At 47.0% G+C, this 23852-nt stretch overlaps 2 protein-coding genes across 4 annotated transcripts in view; both read right to left on the reverse strand.

Annotated features, from left to right (window-relative positions):
* Window positions 1–4557, reverse strand: part of CREB3L2 (cAMP responsive element binding protein 3 like 2) — a 120000-nt gene extending 115443 nt beyond the window's left edge. The window contains exon 1 of the mRNA XM_025464118.3: window positions 4067–4557. Coding sequence (XP_025319903.1) covers window positions 4067–4168 — 102 coding nt within the window. The 5' untranslated portion in view covers window positions 4169–4557. The remainder of the gene's footprint in view (window positions 1–4066) is intronic.
* An 884-nt stretch (window positions 4558–5441) lies between these two features.
* On the reverse strand, window positions 5442–14148 carry LOC112670435 (ral guanine nucleotide dissociation stimulator-like). Of its 3 annotated transcripts, XM_025464115.3 has the most exons (6): window positions 13954–14148; window positions 13447–13575; window positions 11713–11906; window positions 11064–11120; window positions 10163–10356; window positions 9719–9930 (listed from the first exon to the last, which is right to left on the reverse strand). In XM_025464115.3, the coding sequence occupies exons 1-6, from the start codon at window positions 14083–14085 to the stop codon at window positions 9773–9775; spliced, it is 864 nt and encodes a 287-aa protein (XP_025319900.1). In that variant the 5' UTR covers window positions 14086–14148; the 3' UTR covers window positions 9719–9772. The 3 variants fall into 3 exon arrangements, with proteins under 3 accessions (XP_025319901.3, XP_048951003.1, XP_025319900.1); XM_025464116.3 differs by lacking the exons at window positions 9719–9930; window positions 13954–14148 and adding an exon at window positions 5442–5572 and having other exon boundaries at window positions 13447–13917; XM_049095046.1 differs by lacking the exon at window positions 13954–14148 and having other exon boundaries at window positions 9717–9930; window positions 13447–13916.
* Window positions 14149–23852: the final 9704 nt, after the last annotated feature.

Consider the following 23852-nt stretch of genomic DNA (forward strand, 5'->3'; position numbering starts at 1 on the left):
GAGGGCCAAGAAGGGAGGAAAACATGAAAACAAAGGTCAAGAAAGGTGAAGTGAGGGCCTTGAAGACAAACTATATTTGCTTTGCAATTCGACTAGAACTCATTACTTATCTTTCAGTGCATGACGATCAGGTGACAAGCAATGATATCCTCAAGCCAGCAGGACCCCGGGTTCCACCTCAGAACCTGGTCAGGGGCCAATAACAGGAGTTGTCCTCAAGGTGGTACATCAGCCCCAAATCTTCAATATCCCTTTGGAGCCACATCAGTCGCTGGGCCAGCCAGGAGGAAGGGGAAACCACCAGCCTGTGAGATTAGCCAACTCCATCCCAGAACTCAGTGATAGATGTGGAAGCTAGATGGCCTTCACATCCGGACACAGGTTTAACAGCCCCTTAACTCTCTACCCCACACTGTCTGGTATTGGTCATTTCACTTGAAGAACCAACCAGATATAAAAATTTAGTGCACAGTCACTAAATTACCTTACAACTACTAGATTGATATGAACAGCATTGAAAACAAAACGGACCATCATTATCTTTGCAGACTCCATTGTATAGTTTTCTAAAAAGATTAAAATAAAAAAGAAAAGATTAAAATCATTGCAAAAATTGAAAAAAAAAAAATCCCAATTCTCCAGATTGTTAAACTGAGATATAAGAAAGTTACCAAGATCATAAAGTTTATCAGACCCAAACTCACAGTTAATCTTCCACCCGTAGAGCCCCCTTCCACCTAGGATTCCGGCCTCCTCCTCTCTTCACCAAGGCCTCCACTGACTTGGAAAACGTTGAGCCTTTTATTTCTTTTTAAGATTTTATTTATTTAATCATGAGAGACACAGAAAGAGAGGCAGAGACATAGGCAGAAGGAGAAGCAGGCTCCCTGTGGGGAACCTGATATGGGACTCAGGACTCAATCCTAGGACCCCAGGATCACGACCTGAGCTGAAGAAGGCAGATGCTCAACCACCGAGCCACCCAGGTGCCTCAGGAAGTGCTGAGCCTTAATGGAGCACCAGATCTCCTCTCCCCCTAGGGAGACTCAAGTTAAAATCACCTCTAGTCCAGTCTTACATGGTGCCTTTAAGCTTTAATTTTACATTTTCTAAATACATTCTGGAGGTAAAAAAATAGAACAGTATAAAAGGGGTAGCATATAAATAATTCTCTCACCCCTACTCCCTCTGTTGACCCCCCCAGTCCCCAGATTGCCGTGCCAGAAACAATTATTCATTTCTTGAGCGTCCTTCCAAATATGAACTGTGTCTATATAAGTAGATAAAATTTATAGCCTGTTTTTCTCTTTAAATTACAAAATCCCACAACGAATGCCCAGAAATATAATTTGCACCGAATCTTAGAGGAACACAACATATGTGTTAGAAATGCCCAATATCCGGGCAGGTTTGGGGGAAGGAACAAGGTTTCTCACAATGCTTTCAAACCAGAAAAGAGACACACTCTCATTTTTAGATCTACCATCTTTTCTAGGCCCACTTTTAGCCTATACACACTCTGGATACAACAGCATCCATAAAAGTACTACTCACTGTTTTAAAATAATATGTTGTCATCTGTATGGAAACTACTTTTTAAGCTCCAAGAGGAAGCCCAAAGCTCTAAAAACTTGGGATCTAATAAGCAAGTGCATATTCATCCTATCCATGTACTTCATTATTTTGTAAGCTTGGAACCTGTCCCTTCTAAGCCTTTGTCCTTCTGAACCGAGAAGTCTTCTCCCCACTGACCATATGAGAAAAACACTGCTCCAGCTGGTTCACAGAAGGCGCCAGAGAAGGTACAATCCCAGCCTCAGGCGATATGAACCCTCTACGTTTTTAAAATCAGGTAGGTGACAGGTTTGCTAAAACAGGGCATTAGCAATCATGCATGTGGTAACTAAATCCCTATTTAGGCCTGGGGGTCAGACTATTCCACATTTTGGACAAACAGCAATTTAAACCAGTTCTGCAATTGGATACCCAACAGAGTTCAAGAAACAGATGGGAAAGTTATCTATATTCACATCTCTGCCAAAACTCCCCTTAGTTTAGAAGCAATACAATCCAGTCGTCTGTTGCTACTAAATCCAATACCTCTTTCAACACTAATTCATATACATAGTGTATTGGCAAGGACCCTTAGTAATGATGAGTGGCATTTTATAGGAGTGAGCTGCCCAGAAGAGAGACACATTCCTAAGTGGCAGACATAAAAGTCATTTTAAAAAAATAAAAAATTAGAGGAAAAATAATCACACATCACTGCTTCATCACAGTTTCATAGAAAAACTGAGCTCTTGGGGGATCCCTGGGTGGTTCAACGGTTAAGCGCCTGCCTGCAGCCCAGGGTGTGATCCTGGAGACCTGGGATTGAGTCCCATGTTGGGCTCCCTGCATGGAGCCTGTGTCTCTGTCTGCCTCTCTCTGTGTCTCTCATGAATAAATAAATAAAATCTTTAAAAAAGAAAAACTGAGCTCTTAATACCAAAAGGAATGTAAGGTCTCTACCCCTGACACTCTTCATAAAGATCTTAATTAGAGCCAGTCCAAACTGTTCTGTCTGGAGTTAATGTCATAGTCACAGGTAGCATCTTAAATCCTATCTGTGATCTCACAAATGCAAGTCACAGGCCGAAAGGGAATGTGTATGCCTGTGCACTATTCATGCCACCAGCTGAAAGACAACCCCAAAGCTGTGGCATTACAGCTGCTGGATGAGATATTTTCATAGTATGTTTAAGAACAAAAGAGAAGAACTGTCTCCCCCCTCCACCCCATGGTTCAAATGCCGCCCATGTCAGTAGAAACACCTGGAGCACCCAATTACCAGAAGATATTTGAGGGCCAATGTGTTCTAAGTCCTGGACTGACAACAGGAAGTTCATCTGGGCCCCCAAACCAAATGCAGCCCAAATGGTCTCCTCGGGGAAAGCCTCAGTGAGCAAAACCCAAATCCCACTACACATCTGGCTTTTGCCCCAGCATGAACTACCACTCCCTCTCCGCCCTGCACTCTGCATTTTTCCAACAAGCCATTCTCAGCCATCACAAATGCTTTGGTGGGAATCACAGGGAGGCCCTCATCCCTTTTCCCAAAATAACGTCGACCAGAGGCAAAGGCCAAGGAGGTGGGGCCTGCAGGCCATTTTGCAAAAGTTTCAAATATCCTGGCACTGACCCCCTTAAAAAAAAATCATGAAGGGAAAACAGCCAAGCTTCTCGTTTTCTCATTAGTTCTCTGTCTCTGTCTCTCACTCATTACTAACTTCTGCATTTTTAAGAAACAAGCAAAAAGTAGATCTCACATAAAATCATATTAACATTGCTGGCTGTTGGAAGCAGGAGTTTATTTTGCAAACTCAATGCCAAACACTTGAACCTGACACCTTTAAAAGAAATGTGCAGTGTTCTGTGACAGTTCAATCCCCAAACGGGTCCCTGAGGCATAAGACGGAACAAAGAACTGGGGAGCCGTTCCACCTCCTCCAAAGCCTTTCTGACATATGCAACTGCCTCAGATTTCCATACTCTGCTGATCTTTCCCCTGAAGAAGAGAGAGGAAGCAGATTTATTGGCTGTCCAGTTAAAGAGACCAAATAACGTAGTCTCTCTCCTACATGTCAAAGAAGCTTTTCCAATACACACACACACACACACACACACACACGCACACCCGTGCAATTCCTTCCAGAAACATAGAAAAAGTAAAGAGCGAGACTGTGACAGCGAAGGGAAGAAAATGCCACTTTGTTTAGTTCTCCAAACCTTCCCAGGGAACAGCAGCAGACTCAACAGTGGCACCGAATTCTCCACCACCTACCCCTTGGGCTCTCCCCTGCCCCCCAGCAGGGGTGAAACAGGCTCGGGAACAGAGCCTTCCTTGCCAAAGGAACACAAACTGTCACTGCGATCACGGAAGCCCGAAAAGGGCCAGGGGCCCACCCTCGTCTGTCCGGGGGGCAAAAGCACACCTGTCGCTGGGTGTCTGCCCCGGGCATGCCTGCCTCCTCCCCGACACTTCCTCCGCAGCCCCCGCCCCCCGTGCCCTTCAGGTCCTCACCGTGTGGTACATCAGAGCCTCGGTTTCCCCGGGCTCCGACAGCTCGCTCAGCTTGCGGTCCCACTGCAGGACGCTCTGCTCCCCGCTCTCCAGCACCTCCATGCCGGGCGAGGATGCTGCGGCCGGAGCACAGCGGGTGGAGATGCCTCCGCGGTTAGGGTCCCGCGCGGGGTGTGCGCGTGCGCGTGTAGCTTAGGCACCTAGGAAGGAAGCGCGTCCTGTGCTCTATCTACCTGCCGGAGAACCAGCTGCCAAGTGCTCCCGGCCGGTGACCTCGGAACTCTGAGAACTGCCGGAGGAGACAGGCTGTCCAGGGACCCGGCTGAAGGCTGATGGGGCTACAGCAGGGCGCGCATCCAAAACAGAGGCAGATCAGGTCTCACCCCAAGAAAATCCCTTTGCAATAAGCCCACTTCCCACTACCGCCCCAGACGCAAACTTTGAGACTTCCCCAGGGCTCCTCCGCACGGCTCCAGGACCCCAGCTAATGACTCCACCCCCCTCCAGGGCAGTGACCAATCGGATGCTCACCGCGCCCGCCCGACCCAATCAGAAGTCAGGCTTCCCGCCCCGTCCCGCCCCGAAAGGCTGGGCAGCGGGAAGGCTCAGCCCAGGCTTTGGAATGTGGGCGGGGAGCGCCTCTGACGTCACCGGGGAACTCCCTCTGCCCCGGCGCGACCAGCCACCGCTCTCTGAGGCAGCGGACCAATGGAGTGCCCGGTCCGGGCGTGATGGACGGGGGGTGTGGCCAATGAGAAAGGGGCGCCTTCAGGGGCCAGCCAATCAAGTAGCGACAAGAATACATTTTATAAAAGAGGGAGGGGTGGGGATCCCTGGGTGGCTTAGCGGTTTGGCGCCTGCCTTGTCCCAGGGCGGGATCCTGGACACCCCTGATTGAGTCCCGCACGGGGCTCCCTGCGTGGAGCCTGCTTCTCCCTCTCTCAATGTGTCTCTCATGAATAAGTAAAATTAAAAAAAATAAAAATAAAGAGAGGGAGGGGTGAACTCAGTACCTTCGCTAGGAATCCACAAAGTTAGCACGCCCTTCGAGGAAAGAGTCCCTGTGTGGGCAGGTTTATATCAGGTCTTTAATATTATATATTTATATACGGTCTTAAATATTTTATTAATATAGATTCGTTCATTTGAGTTTCGAGAGTCTGAAAAAAAATGAATTACATATACACAAGCATAAATATTTCCCCTCCTGCGTGAATTTGTTATTAGCACAGTCATAAAACAAATGGTCACTGCTTGCTCCTCAAAATTTTCGCCCTTGTTCTGCTATGCTCTTCTCCTGACATGGTTTTGGGTTGTTTTTTGGTTTTGGTTTTGTTTTTTAAATGCGCTTCACTTATTTTTCCCTTTCAATTCACTCCGCAGACTCTACTGAGAAGAACCAATGGCTTGCTGAAGAGCTCTGAGTTGAGACCTTGAATTCATAGAACTTTCATATCCGTGGAGGAGCCGGGCAATAAACAAAGAAAATAAAGGCATAATGTAAACCTAAAAAAAAAAAAAAGAAAGAAAAAAAAAGTTTTTATTTATTTATTTGAGACGGAGAGAGAGCACTCCCGGCAGGGGTGGGGCAGGAGGCTGGGGAGCAGAGGGAGGACAAACAGGGTGCACAGCCGGCTCAGAGCAACCAGAGTGACCTGAGCTGAAATCAAGAGTCCCATGAATCAAGGCGTGATGTAACTTCAGGGACTGGTAACTGGTATGAAGTGACATTGGAGCAGGGACCTGAATGAAATGAGGTTTGTGGAGGAGCCGGTGTTTTGCTGACTGACCAGCCGACCAATAGGGCAGCCGCAGGACTTGCCAACGCAAGTGGCAGAGGGGGCCTGAGAGGTGGGCAGGGACCGATCACCAGCCTGCCTACACCAGGGAAAAGAGAGCCTATCCTAAAGTATTTGTCCTCAACACGTTTTTCTTCCTTTTTTAGACTCTTCCGTGTAGGGATGCAAAGTCATTGAAAATATAATTTGGTCATTTTGTCTTTGATATTTTTAATTAGTTTGCTCATTTTAAATATAAAGGAGTCTGCCTTGTCTCTAGAAGTTTCTTACAATAGCACATTCAGATATTGGGTATTGCTTCCTCTCCTTTGCAAGCATTTCTTGGTGAGTGGGGTCAGTCAAAGGTCTCGGAACTCTGCATTGTCTTTAGGCAGTAGATTATCATGTGAACTCTTCCATTTGTCTGATCCTGTCTCCTGGGGCTTTTGAGAATGTTTTAATACTTGAGTAGAAATTCCAACTTATGGGCATGTAGCTTCTTCGTGGAATAGGTTTTCTCATTTTCTCCTGGTCCTCGATTTTCATTTTTCAATCTGCTACCTCCTTCACCATATCCTTTTAGCATAACATTCAACATGAGTAAGTTAGAAACATGTATATCCTCCTTAATGTTGGAATACAAACATTTATCTGTCAAACATTTCTTCTTTTGACAAAGTCAGTCTCTGGTTATGCCCCAGGTGGTAGGCAGCTTCTAAGATGGCTCCAATTATTCTGCTTCCTGGTGTTTACATCCTTGTGTGACTCCCTATCCTTGACTCTGGACTGGACTTCCTTCAATCACATAAAATATAGCAAAAGTAATGGCCTTTCAAGGAAGTTTCTGGCTCCTCACTTGCTTGATCTCTCTTCCTCTCTTGCTTGCTGGCTCCAAGGAAAAATATATGCCATGTCGTAAGCTGCCCTATCGAGAGGCCCACATAGCAAGGAACTGAGGAAGATGTCCAGCCAATAGCCAGCGAGCAACTGAGTCTGTTGATCCAACAACTCTTTAGCAACCGCAGCCTGCTAATAACCGTGAGTGACTTTGGAGCAGATTCCTGCCCTCCTCCCACCAAGTTGAACCTGGAGATGACCATAACATTATGAGAGACCCTGAACCAGAGGACTCAGCTTAAGCTGCACCCAGATTCTCAACCCAGAGACACTAAAGGTAAAACATGTATGTTGTTTTAAGCCACAAATTTTTTTCTTCACAAAATAATATAATAATTGGTACCCTAAATATTTGTTGAAATTTACCTGTACTCCAAAAATACTGTCACAATCCCTAATGGTGAGTCTCTTCATCCTCCTTTGTTCCATGTTTCCTTCTCCCATTCAATGTACACAAGACTTCTCACCAGTTTATTTCTTGTTCTACACTGGAAGTCTAGCATCTGTCCCTTTCCCTCTCATTCTTAGGACTTAGCAAGTGAGTTGACTTTTTTTCCCAGCTTCTCTGGCATCCTTAAAAAGTAACAGCACTTGCTCCCCTGTCTTTTTTCTTTCCTTTTTTTTTTTTTGAGATATAATTGACATATTACATTCTTTTCGGGTGTACAACATAATGACTCAACATTTGTATATATTGCAAAAGAGATCACCACAATGTCCAGTTATAGGCAACATGATGTACATTACATTCCCAGGACTTATTTATTTTAAAACTGAGAAGTTTATGCCTTTTGACCAACTTCATCCTTTCTGCCTATCCACCCCTGCCTGTGGTAGCCACCAATCTGTTCTCTTTATCTATACATTCAGGAGTTTTGTTTCTGTTTTTATATCCCACGTATAAGTGAGATCATACAGTATTTGTCTTTCTGTCTGATTTATTTCACTTAACATAATGCCCTTAAAGTCCATCCATGTTGTTGAAAATGGCAAGATTTCCTTCTTTTTTAAGGATGAATAATATGCCGTGATGTATATATACCACATTTTCTTTATCCATTCATCCACTGATGGACCCTTGGGTCACTTCCATGTCTTGGCCATTGTAAATAATGCTGCAATGAACATGGGATTGCAGGTATCTTTTTTAGCTAGTGGTTTTGTTTCCTTTAGATGACTCTCTACATGTGGATTTGGTGGGCCATATGATAGTTCTATTTTTTTAATTCTTTTTTTTTTTAATTTAAATTTTTTTTTAAATTTAATTTTTAAATTAAATTTAAATTTTTTTAAATTTAATTTTTAAATTAAATTTAAATTTTTTTAAAGATTTTATTTATTTATTCACGAGACACACACACACAGAGAGAGAGAGAGAGAGAGGGAGAGAGAGAGGCAGAGACACAGGCAGAGGGAGAAGCAGGCTCCATGAAGCCCGACGTGGAACTCGATCCCGGGTCTCCAGGACCACACCGTGGGCTGAAGGCGGCGCTAAACCGCTGAGTGACCCGGGGTTGCCCTGATAGTTCTATTTTTAACTTTTTGAGGAACATCCATACTGTTTTTGATAGTAGCTGCACCAATTTACATTCCCACCAACAGTACACAAGAGTTCCCTTTTCTGCACATCCTCACCAACATTTGCAATTTTTCATTCTAATAGGTGCGAGGTGATATCTCATTGTGGTTTGCATTTGCCCCTCCCTGATGGTTAGTGATGTTGAGCACCATTTTATATAGCTACTGACCATCTGTGTTGTCTACATCTTCTTTGGAAAAATGTCTATTCAGGTCCCCTGCCCATTTTCTAATTGGATTATTTGTTTTTATGCTATTAAGTTATATGAATTCTTGATATATATAAGTGAGCATGAGTAGGGGGGACAGAGAGAGAGGGAGACAGAGAACCTTAAGCAGGCTCCACACTCAGTGCAGAGGGCTCAATCTCATGACCCTGAGATCATGGCCTGAGCTGAAAGCAAGAGTTGGAGGCTTAACTGACCAAACCAACAAGGTGCCCCAGTTCTTGATATATTCTGGATATTAATCCCATATCAGATATGTGATTTGCAAATATTTAATGCCATTTGGTAGGTTGTCTTTTCGTTTTGAGGATGATTTCCTTTGCTGCATGAAAGCTTTTTGGTTTGATGTAGTCATATTTGTTTATTGTTGCTTCCATTGCCTTTGCTTTTGGTGTCAAATCCAAAAAATCATTGCCAGTACCAATGTTGAGGAGTTTACCACCTCTGTTTTCTTCTAGCAGTTTTTTGGGTTTCAAGTGTCACATTCAACTTTTTATTCCATTTTGCCTTACTTTTTGTGTATGGTTTAAGATAGTACTTTTGTCTCATTCTTTTGCATGTGGCTATCCGGTTTTCACATCAGCATTTATTAAAGAGACTGTCCTTTCCTCATTGTATATTCTTAGCTCCTTTGTTATAAATTAATTGACTATTTGCATGGGTTTCTTTCTGGGCTCTCTATTTTGTTCTAGTGATGTATCTGTTTTTATGCCAATATGATAGATTTGTAATATAGTCTTAAATCAGGAAGCATGATACCTCCAGCTTTGTTTTACTTAATCAAAATTGCTTTGTCAATTTGGGAATTGTTTGCTCTATGTCTGTGAAAAATGTCATTAGAATTTTGATAGGGATTACATTGAATCTGTAAAACACTTTGAGTAATGTGGACATTTTAACAATATTAATTCTTCCAATTAATGAAGGAAGAAATATCTTTCCATTTATTTGTATTTTCTTAAATTTCTTTCATCAATGTCTTAGTTTTCAGTTACAGGTCTTTCACCTCCTTGGTCAAATTTATACCTAAGTATTTCATTCTGTTTGATGCAATTGTGAATGGAATTATTTTCTTAATTTCTCTTTCTGATAGTTCATCATTACTGTATAAAAATGCAACAGATTTTGTATGTGGATTTTTGTATAACTGCAACTATTTTGAGTTTGTGTGTTAGTTCTTTTTATTATTATTATTAGAATTCAGTAAGTGTCCCGCTCAGTGCCCATCACCCAGTCTCAGCTCCAGCCAAGCCCTCAGCTTCAGCAGCCGGGACCAGCTCCGTCCCCTGGGACCCTGAAGGTGCAGCAGGCCCCTCCGTCGAAGCTCGGGCGCGCTCTTGGGGTGGTTCACGGTGTTGCTCGCGGTCCGAAGACACAGTATCATCTCCAGGAAGACAAAGTATCATCACCAGGACGGACTTTCCACGTCCCTCTCAAATCAAGGACCCTCTTCCCACCGCTCAACGTGTGTGAGTGCAAGAGCCCTGGGAGGTCTCCCCAGACTGCAGCCCGTGGGGATGGGGTGTGAGCCTACCCAGTGCTCCTGGCCCAGCAGCACGGAGGCTTGATCTGTGTGGCCCACCCTGTCCCCACTCGGCCACCCCAGTCCTCCTCACCTCCACCCTCAAACTCCGCTTGATGGAGGTTTCTTAAATATTCAGAGTAACTGTTGACTCGACGGTCCAGCGTTGAGTCTGGCAAGTACTGCCCCGTGAAATTCATCAGCTTTGTCAGGGCAGGAAATTCTGGGGGATCGTCGAAGTCCTCCTCGTAGTAGGTCAGCCAGATGGTCAGGAAGGAGGTCATGGTGCTGGGGAGGGACAGGTGGGCAGAGGCGTCAGAAGACAGGGCTCCCTCACACAGAGGTGTCCCGGGGAAGCCCGGCAGGAACCGGGGCCCTCGGCCTCCCGCACGGGGCTGTCGGAGGCAAGTGCTGTTCCTTGTCCACCTGCCACCTGGCGGTCCTGCCTGCCACAGGCCTGCTCACTGAGGAGGGGCTGGCACGAAGCCTCTGTGCGTGGGAGCCCATGACCAGCGGTGTGACCATCACTGTCTTTCCCAGGGAACCTCCCTCCCGTGGGTCTGCCCTGCCTCCCTCACGAGGGGCCCCCAGGGGGTGTCCTTCCACTGACTCTAATCTCCCCCGGGGCGGGGGCCGTCTGGTCCGTGAGCACTCACTGGCTCTCCTGAGCACCTGCCGTGCACCCGGGTCCAGGTGCCACCAGATTGGTGAGGGTGACGCTCCCCACACCCTCTGCTCTGCGTCCCAGGTGTGGGGCAGACAGGGTTGGGGGGGATGGGCATGAAGGAGTCTCCCTTTGGGGTCCCAGTGCTCTCCCACAAAGCCCGCACCCCACCCACGGCTCTCCTTTGCTCTTTTCCTGAAGGGGCCTCAGACCTTTACCCTGCCACAGGAATTGCTGACGGGTGAGGGTCCAGCAGCCCCTCCGACCCACAGTCCCCTCGCTGCCCTCCTGGAGAGGGAAGGCCCTCCTGCATGAGCCAGAGCTCACTCACCTTTCCCAGAGCATCTGGATTTCTCCTTTCTCGGGGGACGCTTGGATGCATCGATACCTAGAGGAGGGCGGGGGGCCTCACATGAACCGTCCTGTGGACCCGACCTCTCCTCATAGTTGCTGTCACCCTCTGAACCCCAACTAGTCCAGAACCCTGGGAGGCCATCAGCTCTGTGCGTGGGGCCACGGGCAGCTCCTAGAGAAGCGTCTGCACCTGCTGGGTCCTCCTGAATGCTTGAGGAATGAAAGGGCTCTGGCCAGGCCCATGGCCTACATCCGAGTGGGCCAGGGCGCCCCGGTGTCCCCGGGGACCCCTACCCTGAATGCCCCAGGACACAGACCCCAGATGGACTCAAACCTCCCTTTCAGTGGCAAAACAGGCCAGCTCAAGACCCTGGTGACGGTGGGGAGGCGGCACAGGCTTCGTCATGGGGAGAGAACGACGACTGCTGAGCACAATCACAGCCCCTCTAGCCGACCTGCCACAGGCCTGGCCCCAGGGGCTTCCCTACAGGACCCAACAAGGCCCTGTGTGACTCAACTCCAGTCAGAGGAGCAGCCCCAGGGGCCGGGAAGTTCAGGAACATTCCCAAGACTCCCAACCAGTAGGTGGCCCATCCCCCTGGGCTGTGGAGGGTCAGGGTGCTCACTTTGCAAACAGCAGGTCCAGGATCTCTTCGGTGGTGCCAAATTCAGGATATGTTTCCATAAATTGAACAATGGAAAGGTCGTCCAAGCACAGCAAGGCGGGCACCAGTTCTTCTACCTGCTTCTCCAGCAGCTCCCTCCGGCTGGGGGTGGTTGGGCAGATCCGATTCTTTCTCAGGGCTGAGGCCCTTTCAGCCTGAGGTGGGACAGAGGGGACGTGCAGCCTGCACTGTAGCCTCCAGACCACCTGGCAGTTGGAGCGCAGACCAAAGCCCGAGCTCTCAGTGGCTGCGGGGGGCGGGGGGGGCAGGAGTGCCCACAGCAGGAACACGGGGCTTGACGCCTGCGGCTCAGTCACTTAGCATCTGACTCGGGTTGTGGCTCAGGTCATGGTCTCAGCATCCTGAGATCCCGCCCCTGGCAGGCTCTGCGCTTGGGGCAGAGTGTGCTTGAGGAGCCTGTGTCTCCCTCTTCCGCTCCCTGCTTCTCTGCCTGTCTCTTAAACAGACAAACTATCCAATAAAGAAATGATCTTAGAGGATAAATTTTCAAAAAAATTTGGATCAATACAAGGATCTCAAGTGGGAGGGGTGAGTCTCCCAGGGCCGCTTGTCAGCTGTTTTGACAGCACCTCCCTGCATTAACAGCTTCACCCCTTGAATTTGACCACACGTCCCTGTCTCGAGGTGCCCACACGGAGACCTTTCCTTGGGTGGGAGGGCCCAGGGCGTGAGGGCTGCAGGATGTTCAGCGCCACCCTGTGATTTGGCAACAGAAGGGAATCGCATCGAAGTCCTGCATCAGTGAAGGGCTCAGTGGCTGTTGGGACCAATTGGCCTCTGACATGTTGTGCAGCACACGAGGCCCCTGTGCCTGACCCCGGGGGGACGGGGGGCAGGGATGCGCTCCTTCAAAACCTAACTGCAGAGCGATAGACATAGTACAGTGAGCCCCGTGTCCCTTTGGGCAAAAGTCTCCCAACTCACCAGGACCATGCTCAAGCCTTGGAGAAGGTGGGGAAGGACGTCAGGCCAATGGGGCCTCCTGGGAGCACCAGTTAGGAGAAAGCATAGCACAGTGGAAACTACTGGAGACCGCGTGTGATGAGACACGGTGTGTCTCTTTTTCAAAAGTTTTTATGGGCAGCCCGGGTGGCTCAGTGGTTTAGCACTGCCTTCAGCCCGGGGCGTGATCCTGGGGACCCAGGATCCAGTCCCACATCAGGCTCCCTGCGCGGAGCCTGCTTCTCCCTCTGCTTGTGTCTCTGCCTCTCTCTCTCTGTCTCTCGTGAATAAATAAATAAAATCTTTAAAAAGATTTAATTATAAAAAAAGTTATTATTCATTCGTGACACACAGAGAGAGAGAGAGAGAGGCAGACACACAGACAGAGGTAGAAGCAGTCCCCATGCAGACAGCCCGAGGCGGGACTCGATCCCGGGTCTCCAGGATCAGGGCCTGGGCGGAAGGCAGATGCTAAACCACTGGCGACCAGGTATCCCCTGAAGGCTCTATTCTGATATTCCTACAAATCTGTGCCCAGGGACTCTGCATGCATCTGGCCCAGGGAGGGGCAGGGCCATGGGGGCAAGTTTGGGGAGAAGGGGAATCCAGACTCCTGTAGCAGCAGAAGTCTAGGGGGGAGCCCAGGGGAGCACAGGCTGGCTTCTGGGACCCGGGGCCCTTCCTGCTGCATCGGGGCCCTGGGTGTCGGGTGGCCCCAGCCCCTGCACTCACCTTCAACCCTTGCAGGTCTTCGGAGGATGTGCTGGACCCTGGGGTGTGGCGGATTTTCGCTTTCCTCTTCCACCGGCACTCATATTCCCGCGTGGCACTCCATATCTCCCATGTGGAGCTCTGTAAAGACTGCAGGGCAGCCAGGCAGGAGGCCTGAGCGCCCGGTCTGGCCGCCTCGGCCGGGCCGCACACCCAGCTGACTCCATTGCAGACCCACCAAGCACAGCCGGCACACACCTCCCCCAAGGAGAGCAAAGGGATGCTGCTGCAGGGCCTTGGGTTAACTCCGAGTCGGTAAGAGGCGCCTCGGGAATCCTGTTTCCACCCTGCCCACCGTGACATCAGGGTGACCCTGAAGGGATCACCGGGGAACCTGCTGCCCTGCAATGTCCTCCAGCCTGGATGCGACCTGCCCACACATCCCTGGTTCCCTGAAGAGGAGGGGGTGGGGCTGCCCAGGATGGCTGGCACAGGTGGCCTGGCCTGGCCTGGCCTGCTCTGTATTACCCTCCAGCACCTCCTGAAAAACTCCCTGAGGTGTTGGATTTGACGGTGGCACCAACGTCTCCAGCATTCGAAGCAGCTGCATCCCTGGGGTTCCTGGGGGTCCTCGAAACTGGGACAGCAGGAAGAGAACATCTTTCAATAGCAGAAGTCTCCTGAAAATGAGCCTGAGGTGGGGCTGCACTAGAATGTAGCCCCGGGCAGGGGTTCCAAGTTCTGTTGGCCTCTGTTGTGAAAGAAGTGACCTCACTGCCTGGGACCCCCTCCCTGAGTCCACTCCTGGAGGAAGCTTCAGGAGCAGCGCTCGGGGCTGCCGATGCCCCCCCCCCCACCGCAGGCAATGGCCTGTGTGCACACAGTGACACAACCGCACCCCTCTCCACAGGCCCCAGGGAAGGACTGTGTGCAGCCAGGGCCCCACCTCAAAACACACCTGGGTTCAGACACAACTTTCCATTCTTCCCTGGTTTCCACCCCGGAGAAGCCATTGTGCCCGTCGGGGATGGTCTGCCTCTTGCCTGTGGCATAGGGATTATCCTAGCAGGTGCTTCCTCCAGACGTCCCCAGGCCACTGTGGCATCATATCTATGACATTGGAGGCGGGTGTCCCATGCAGGAAATACCTCCCACCACATGTTCTTCCTTGGTGTGTCCATGCGTCCAGGCCCACAAGGTCCCTGTGTGCACACACGTGGGCACCGGTACCCTCATTCTGGAGGCCCAGAAGATGACAGTGCCACCGGGGCAGGGATGGGCAATAGCTTCCCACGATCCTAGGCTCCTGAATCCAAGGCAAACCCTACAGTAGGTGTGGGAGTCTTGGCCTAGAAGGTGTGAGGCCGTCCTTATCCTGAAACCCTGCCTGTCGTGTGTTACGGGCCATTCCCTCGTTTCCACTGGGTGAGCTGTGGACAGTGGTGCACCCAGTGGGTCGCCCTGACCTGGGCTCTTCCTCAGACTGGAACGTGCTGGAATGCCTCCCGTCTGGGCTGCCAGTGCCCACCCCCACCCCGTCACATCTCCATGTCTGTAGCCAGTTCCATCCACACAACCTTTCCCCAGCCCCCTCAGGAAGGGGAGGGGCAGCCCTGGCCCCCAACGGAGGGCACAGAGCTGGCTTCATCCCTCCTTCTGCCTCCTTCCCAGGCTGTGATCCTGGCGAGGTAGTGGCCCTGCTGGGATCTTCACCTCCTCCCCTCAGTGGCCCCCTGGAGCCGCTGCGTTTGTCAAAGCCCCACAGTTCGTCACAGCCTCACCTCCGGAGCTCAGGACCCAGGGAAGCACCAGGCTCTCTTTCTAGGGAGCAATTGCTCTTTCCATTCCTGATGTTGTTCCGTATTTTGTCCATCTTCCCCCCTGGAGCATGAGCTCTGAGAGGGAGGATCTGGTCTGTTTATCAGCTCTGGCACCGTCTGTGCTCAGGGCTCAGCGGCTGAAGGAGCAGTTGGGAGGACCATCCCACCACGGGCCAGCTCAGTGGTGGGAGCCTTATTGATTTGGAGCATTTTTAAATACTTCTGCTTTTCTTTTTTTTTTTAAGGAAACTCTGTGCCTGATGAGGGACTCAAACTCAGGACCCCAAGATCAATAACCACACGCCCTTCAGGCTGAGCCAGGCAGGCATCCATTGGTCATTTGAAAACTAGTAGACTGATAACTATTTCAGTTAATTTGGTGATCCCCATTTTGTAGGTCTATCCCATTATGCTGAATTACCAAGTGACTCCCCCAATGTCAGTACCGCGACAGCACAGATTGCCCCAGCTGACAGCACTGAGTGGCTGTTCAGATTGGAGACTGAACTCGTTCACGGGGTCTTTCAGGAGCCAGGGTGGCTCCTCCATGGGCCTCCTCCCTCCCCGGGAGGTCATGCACCTCTGCAGCCAGCAGCACAAGGGGAAGATGACAAACACAGGCACGAGGGAGGGGGTCTCCAGCCAGGTCTAGCAGGCCTGCATGTCCACCTTTATGCTCACTCTGTGTGTTATTTATTAGAAGTAGTATTAATTTTTAGGATTTTATTTATTTGTTTAAGAGAGAGAGGGAGAAAGAGAGAGGAGAGAGCATGATCAGTGGAGACAGGCAGAGGGAGAGGGAGAAGCAGGTGTCCCGCAAGCAGGGAGGCACAAACCCAGGAATTCTGAATCATATCCCACAAAACAGAGGAAACGCATCACCAGATCTGCTCCACAAAACAAACAAAAGGCATCTCCTCAAGCTGAATGAAAATTTTCTACTTGAAGTACAGACCGTATGAGTGAAATGAGAGCAAGATTTGTGTGCGTGTGTGAGTGTATATATATATATAGAGAGAGAGAGAGAGAAATAATTCTGCCTATTTGAATATGGATATAAAAATGAACATGACCATTTATGAATATACATGGACGTAAAAAAGAAGAATTAACATTGACTTAAAAATAAGAATTAGTGTGGTTGTAGGCATGTAGAATTGAAACATATGAGGGTGATCATCAAAAGGCAGCGTGATGAATCAATCTAGTGAGCCTTAAGACTGAGTGTTTACAAGTAGGAAACCTGCTGTCAGCCACAGAACTGTAAGTAGACAGGAGGCACTGACTCTCCAGCTTGACCACCAACTGAACTGAAATCAGGTTGTGTATCCACGCGCACTGACAGAGAAATGGATATAAATGTAGAACTAGGAAGATAGCAGAGGAGAAGTAACCTTATTGAAGATAATTAAATAAAAAAAGAAATAAAGCTGAATCTTGAATGGAGAAAATGGAGTAATTAAAATGGAATAATGTTTTTAAAATCGTTTGTATTTCCTTGGTGTTGGTGGTGATCTCTCCTCATTCATGATTTTATTCATTTGAGTCTTTTCTCTCTTCTTTTTAATAAGGCTGGCTGATGGTTTCTCTCTCTTCTTAATTCTTTCAAAGAACCATCTCCTGGTTTTGTTGATCTGTTCCACAGTTCTTTTGGTCTCGATTTCCTTGAGTTCTGCTCGGAATCTTTATTAACCGTCGTCTTCTGCTGGGTGAAGGTTTCATTTGCTGTTCCTTCTCCAGCTCCTTTAGGTGCAAGGTTAGCTTGTGTATTTGAGTTCTTTCCAGTGTTTGGATGGATGCTTGTATTGCGATGTATTTCCCCCTCAGGACCGCTTTTGCTGTGTCCCAAAGATTTTGAACGGCTGTATCTTCATTCTCATTAGTTTCCGTGAATCTTTTTAATTCTTCTCTAATTTCCTGGTTGACCCTTTCGTCTTTTAGCAGGATGGTCCTTAACCTGCACGTGTTTGAAATCCTTCCAAACTTCTTTTTGTGATTTAGTTCTAATTTCAGATCATTATGGTCTGAAAATATGCAGGGCACGATCCCAATCTTTTGGTATCGGTTACGACCTGATTTGTGACCCAGTATGTGGCCTATTCTGGAGAAAGTTCCATGTGCACTTCAGAAGAATGTGTATTCAGTTGCGTTCGGACATAAAGTTCTGTAAATATCTGTGAAATCCAACTGGTCCAGTGTATCTTGTTTCTTTGGAGATGTTGTACTTAGAAGATCTATGGATTTTAGAAAGCGCTATGTTCAAGTCACCAAGTATAAGAGTATTATTATCTAAGTATGTCTTAACTTTGGTTATTAATTGATTGATATCCTTGGCAGCTCCCACATTCAGGGCATAAATATTCATGATTGTTAGGTCCTCTTGTTGGATAGACCCTTTAAGTGTGATATAGTGTCCCTCTTCATCTCTTACTACAGTCTTTGGGATAAGCTTATTTATCTGATGATATAAGGATGGCTACTCCTGTTGTCTTGAGGACCATTTGAATGGTAAATCGTTCTCCAACGTTTTATTTTCAGGCTGTAGGTGTCCTTATGAGTCTCCTGTAGACAGCAAATAGATGGGTCTTGCTTTTTTCTCCAGTCTGAAACCCTGCGTCTTTTGATGGGATCATTTAGCCTATTCACGTTCAGAGTTACTATTGAAAGCTATGAATTTAGTGTCATCATGATACCGATTCAGTCCCTGTTTTTGTGGATTATTTCTTTGGGCATCCTCTTTGTCTTACAGAGTCCCCCTTAATATTTCTTGCAGAGCTGGTTTGGAGGTCACATATTCTTTCAGTTCCTGCCTGTCTTGGAAGCTCTTTATCTCTCCTTCCATTCTGAATGAGAGCCTTGCTGCATAAAGCATTCTTGGCTGCATGTTCTTCTCATTTAGGACCCTGAATATATCCTGCCAGCCCTTTCTGGCCTGCCAGGTCTCTGTGGAGAGGTCTGCTGTTAACCTAATACTTCTTCCCATAAAGTTAGGGATCTCTTGTCTCTTGCTGCTTTAAGGATCTTCTCTTTATCCTTGGAGTTTGCAAGTTTCACTATTAAATGTTGGGGTGTTGAACAGTTTTTATTGATTTTAAGGGGGGAATCTCTCTATCTCCTGGATCTGAATGCCTGTTTCCCTCCCCAAGTTAGGGAAGTTCTCATCTATGATTTGTTCAAATACACTTTCTGGTCCTCTGTGTCTTCAGCGCCCTCTGGAACTCCAATTAAAGGTAGATTTTTCCTTCTGAGGCTGTCATTTATCTCCCTTAACCTTTCCTCATGATCTTTTAATTGTTTTTCTCTTTTTTTCCTCAGCTTCCTTCCTTGCCATCAACTTGTCTTCTATGTCACACACTCTTTCTTCTACCTCATTAACCCTCATCGTTAGGACCTCCAGTTCAGATTGCATTTCATTTACTCGATTTTTAATTTCGGCCTGATTAGATCCAAATTCTGCAGTCATGAAGTCTCTTGATTCCTTTATGCTTTTGTTCCAGAGTCACCGGTAGCTTTATAATTGTGCTTCTGAATTGGCTCTCTGACATTGAATTGTAATCCAAATTCTGTAACTCTGTGGCAGAAAGTACTGTTTCTTTTTTTTTTTTTTTTTTTTTTGAAAGTACTGTTTCTGATTCTTTTGTGGTGAGTTCTTCCTTCTAGTCATTTTGCTCAGTGCAGAGTGGCTAAAAACAAGTTGTACTGGACAAAGGAAGGAAAAAGGGGAAAGGGGGGGACAAACAAAAAACAAAAAACAAAAAAAAATGAGGGGTATCCTCTGATTCTATATACTGTAAGTCCCTCGACTTCCCCTGGCGCTTTCCAGCACTGCTTGGTCAAGAACTTGTTCTTCCCCTTCCAGCTGGTCTTCTGGGGGAGGGGCCTGCTGTGCTGATTCTCAGGTGTGTGCCCCTGGGGAGCTGCCCCGCCCCACCAGGTGCCCAGCTCAGTGGGAGCTGTTTAAGCTGTGAGGCCCCTGCTCAGTCTCAGGTACAAGGTGACACCAGGAGGAGGAACAACAGTGGCGGCAGCCAGCTGTCCAGCCCTGGAGTCAGCTCCCGCAGTAACTACTGCAGCTCCCAGTGCGCAGGGGCCTGGATGCTCCGGGGCAGGGCACTGATCTGCACAGCTCGGGGTGCCCAGTGGCAGGAGCGTCCTGGCTGCCCTGTGGCCTCCCAGCCTCTGCCTGTCCCAGGGGGAGCACGAGATCCTGGGCTGTGTCCCCAGCGCCCTGGGCTCCGGGGCCTACACGGCCCAGGCTGCTCCCGGGGCCCTGCTCCAGCCCCTTAGGGAGCTCGGTGGCGGGGTGCGGCGCGCTCTCCCCCGGGGTGCCCCTCCCCTGTTAGTGACCCAGGAGCCTGGGGGCATCCCCGCCCCTCCCAGGATCCTGCCCGAGCTCCCTGCCAGTGCCTGTCCATCCAGGACGGTTGGTAAAGTTCCTGCTTTTCCAGGCCTGGGCTCTCCTGTCCTGGGGGCTCTCCTGTGGCCTTAGCCCGGCTCCTCGTGGGGGCCCCTCCCCCTTGGAGGCTTTTTTATTTGTTTATTTTTCCATCTTCCTACCTTGATAGAAGCCCGAACTCTTCTCACTGCAGCATTCCAGCTGTTCTCTCTTTAGATCTCAGGCCAAATGCGTGGTTTTCAGGATGATTTGAAAGTTATCTAGGTGAGTTGGTGGGGCCAGGTGACTTGGGGACCCTACTCCTCCACCATCGTGCCCCCTCCCTAATCTGTGTGTTAGTTCTTACAGTTTTTCAATGAAGTCTTCAGGATTGTCTATATAAAAGACTGTGTCATCTACAAGTGGCAATAATTTTACTTCTTCTAATCTGGATGCCTTTTCTTTTTCCTGCCTAATTGCCTGGGATAGAATTTCCAGTACTATTTTTAATATAAGTGGTGAGAGTGGGCATCCTTGTCTTGTTTCTGATCCTAGAGATTTCCCCCACTGAATATGATGCTGGCTATGGACTTTATTATGTTGAGTTATGTCCCCTTTATAGCTACTTTGTTGAGACTTTTTCTTATAAATGGGTGTTAAATTTTGTCAAATGCTTTTTCTGATTTATTGAGATGATCATATGATTTTTATCCTTCATTTTGTTAATGTGCCACATCACATTGATTTATAAATGTTGAACCATCCTTGGAATAAATCCCACCTGATTATGGTATATATCATCCCTTTAATGTATTGTTGGATTTGGCTTACTAACATTTTGTTGAAGATTTATGCATCTGTGTTTATCAGGGATATTGGCCTGTCGTTTTCTTTTCTTTGTGCTGCCCTTATCTGGTTTTGGAATCCGGGCGGGTAATGCTGGCTTCATAAAATGAGTTTGGAAGTGTTCCCTCCTCTTCTATTTTTTGGAAAAGTTTGAGAAGGATTGATACTAATTTTTACTTAAATGTTTGATAGAATTCAGCAATGAAGCCATCTGGTCCTGGACTTTTGTTTGTTGGGAGATTTTTGATAACTGATTCAATCTCTGTACTAGTAATTTGTTCATATTTTTCTTTTTTCATGATTTAGTCTTGGCAGGTTGTATGTGTCTAAGAATTTATCCATTTCTTCTATGTTGTCCCATTTGTTAGCATATAACTGTTCATAGCAGTCTCTTATGATCTTTTGTATTCCTGTGGTATCAGCTATACTATTTCCTCTTTCATTTCTGATCCTTGCTTCCATTGTCACATCCTCCCCTCATGTGTCAGTGTCTTCATGTGGAATTCTCCTTTCTGAACGTCTCTCTCATCTCTTCTCTTAAGAACAATCATATTGGATTAAGGGACCACTCTACATAGTATGAACTTAGCTTAACTAAGTAGATCTGCAATGATCATATTTCCAAATAGGATTTTATTTTAAATTATTGGCACTTAGGAAGGACTTCAACATATATTTTGGGGGGACACATTTCAACCCATAACACCCATCAAGCCATGAACATTAATCCATGAGTTCCTAGTGCAAACACATCCTTTTCTTGATCATTTTAATACCTGTAAACATGTCTTTGATTCTTTGGTAAAACCACCATAGCCTTAAAAAAAAAAAAAAAAAAAACTTCATTACATTTAGAATTTAACATCCCTGTTGTTACCCTTCAAGATGTATGCCATGCCCTTGTACCCCTCTTCTGTCTTCTTTTCATACATATTCATTCAAGAACTTACCCTAGTACTTCCCCAACAAACACCAAGTTCTCCAAGTACCCTCTTGCTTTCTGTATTGAACCATTTGTGATTACATGATCAGATTTGCATTTTTGAGAACTTCTCATTCCTTTTAAACAGTTTCCTCTCATTATAACCAACCATGTGATCCCATCTATCCTGTCTCAACATTGTTTTAGTGGATTCTAAAGATGCACCTATTTTGTTCTATAACAACAAAAATGGCTTTCTACCATCCGTTGAGAGTTTTCTTTCTATTTTAATGTTTCTTTAATATTTTTTTCATGAGAGACACCAGAGAGAGGTAGAGACGTAGGCAGAGGGAGAAGCAGGCTTCATACAAGGAGCCTGAGGCAGGCCTTGATCCCAGGGCCCTGGGATCACACCCTGAGCCGAAGGCAGATGCTCAACCACTGAGCCACTCAGATATCCCTTTTTTAAACATGTTTTATATTCTGATTCTAGTTTGGAATGAAATCAAATCTTTACTATCACTTGACATTCCTTCTTTTAATTTTTCTTGTTCTGTCTTTGGTATAACAAAGGAGAGTCCCAGCTTTTTGGCATAACAAAAGACATTCCCAGGAATTTCTTTAAATTATCATTATTTAAACCCAGAAGTGGACCCTGAACTTTATGGTCAACTAATATTCAATAAAGGAGGAAAGACTATCCACTGGAAGAAAGACAGTCTCTTCAATAAATGGTGCTGGGAAAATTGGACATCCACATGCAGAAGAATGAAACTAGACCACTCTCTTGCACCATACACAAAGATAAACTCAAAATGGATGAAAGATCTAAATGTGAGACAAGATTCCATCAAAATCCTAGAGGAGAACACAGGCAACATCCTTTTTGAACTCGGCCACAGTAACTTCTTGCAAGATACATCCATGAAGGCAAAAGAAACAAAAGCAAAAGTGAACTATTGGGACTTCATCAAGATAAGAAGCTTTTGCACAGCAAAGGATAAAGTCAACAAAACTAAAAGACAACCTACTGAATGTGAGAAGATATTTGCAAAGGACGTATCAGATGAAGGGCTAGTTTCCAAGATCTATAAAGAACTTCTTAAACTCAACACCAAAGAAACAAACAATCCAATCATGAAATGGGCAAAAGACATGAACAGAAATCTCACAGAGGAAGACATAGACACGGCCAACATGCACATGAGAAAATGCTCCACATCACTGGCCATCAGGGAAATACAAATCAAAACCACAATGAGATCCCACCTCACACCAGTGAGAATGGGAGACATTAACAAGGCAGGAAACCACAAATGTTGGAGAGGATGTGGAGAAAGGGGGACCCTCTTGCACTGTTGGTGGGAATGTGAACTGGTGCAGCCACTCTGGAAAACTGTGGAGGTTCCTCAAAGAGTTAAAAATAGACCTGCCCTACGACCCAGCAATTGCACTGTTGGGGATTTGCCCCAAAGATTCAGATGCAATGAAACGCCGGGACACCTGCACCCCGATGTTTCTAGCAGCAATGTCCACAATAGCCAAACTGTGGAAGGAGCCTCGGTGTCCATCGAAAGATGAATGGATAAAGAAGATGTGGTTTTTGTATACAATGGAATATTCCTCAGCCATTAGAAACGACAAATACCCACCATTTGCTTCAACGTGATGGAACTGGAGGGTATTATGCTGAGTGAAGTAAGTCAATCGGACAAGGACAAACAGTGCATGTTCTCATTCATTTGGGGAATATAAATAATAGTGAAAGGGAATGGAAGGGAAGGGAGAAGAAATGTGTGGGAAATATCAGAAAGGGAGACAGAACATAAAGACTCCTAACTCTGAGAAACGAACTAGGGGTGGTGGAAGGGGAGGAGGGCGGGGGTTGGGGGTGAATGGGTGACAGGCACTGAGGGGGACACTTGACGGGATGAGCACTGGGTGTTACTCTGTATGTTGGTAAATTGAACACCAATAAAAAATTAATTTATTAAAAAAAAGAAAATGTGGTTTATGTATACAATGGAATATTCCTCAGCCATTAGAAATGACAAATACCCACCATTTGCTTCAACATGGATAGAACTGGAGGGTATTATGCTGAATGAAATGAGTCAATCAGACAAGGACAAACATTATATGTTCTCATTCATTTGGGGAATATAAATAATAGTGAAAGGGAATAGAAGGGAAGGGAGAAGAAATGGGTAGGAAATATCAGAAAGGGAGACAGAACATAAAGACTCCTAACTCTGGGAAACGAACTAGGGGAGGTGGAAGGGGAGGAGGGCGGGGGTGGGGGTGACTGGGTGATGGGCACTGAGGGGGGCACTTGACGGGATGAGCACTGGGTGTTATTCTGTATGTTGGCAAATTGAACACCGATAAAAAATAAATTTATTATTAAAACATTATCGTTATTTAGCCAGAAATGGTATCACACTCATTTTTCTCTCTTACCTGT

The sequence above is a fragment of the Canis lupus genome, chromosome 16 (genome assembly GCF_003254725.2).
Source record: "Canis lupus dingo isolate Sandy chromosome 16, ASM325472v2, whole genome shotgun sequence".
Taxonomy (NCBI): Eukaryota; Metazoa; Chordata; class Mammalia; order Carnivora; family Canidae; genus Canis; species Canis lupus.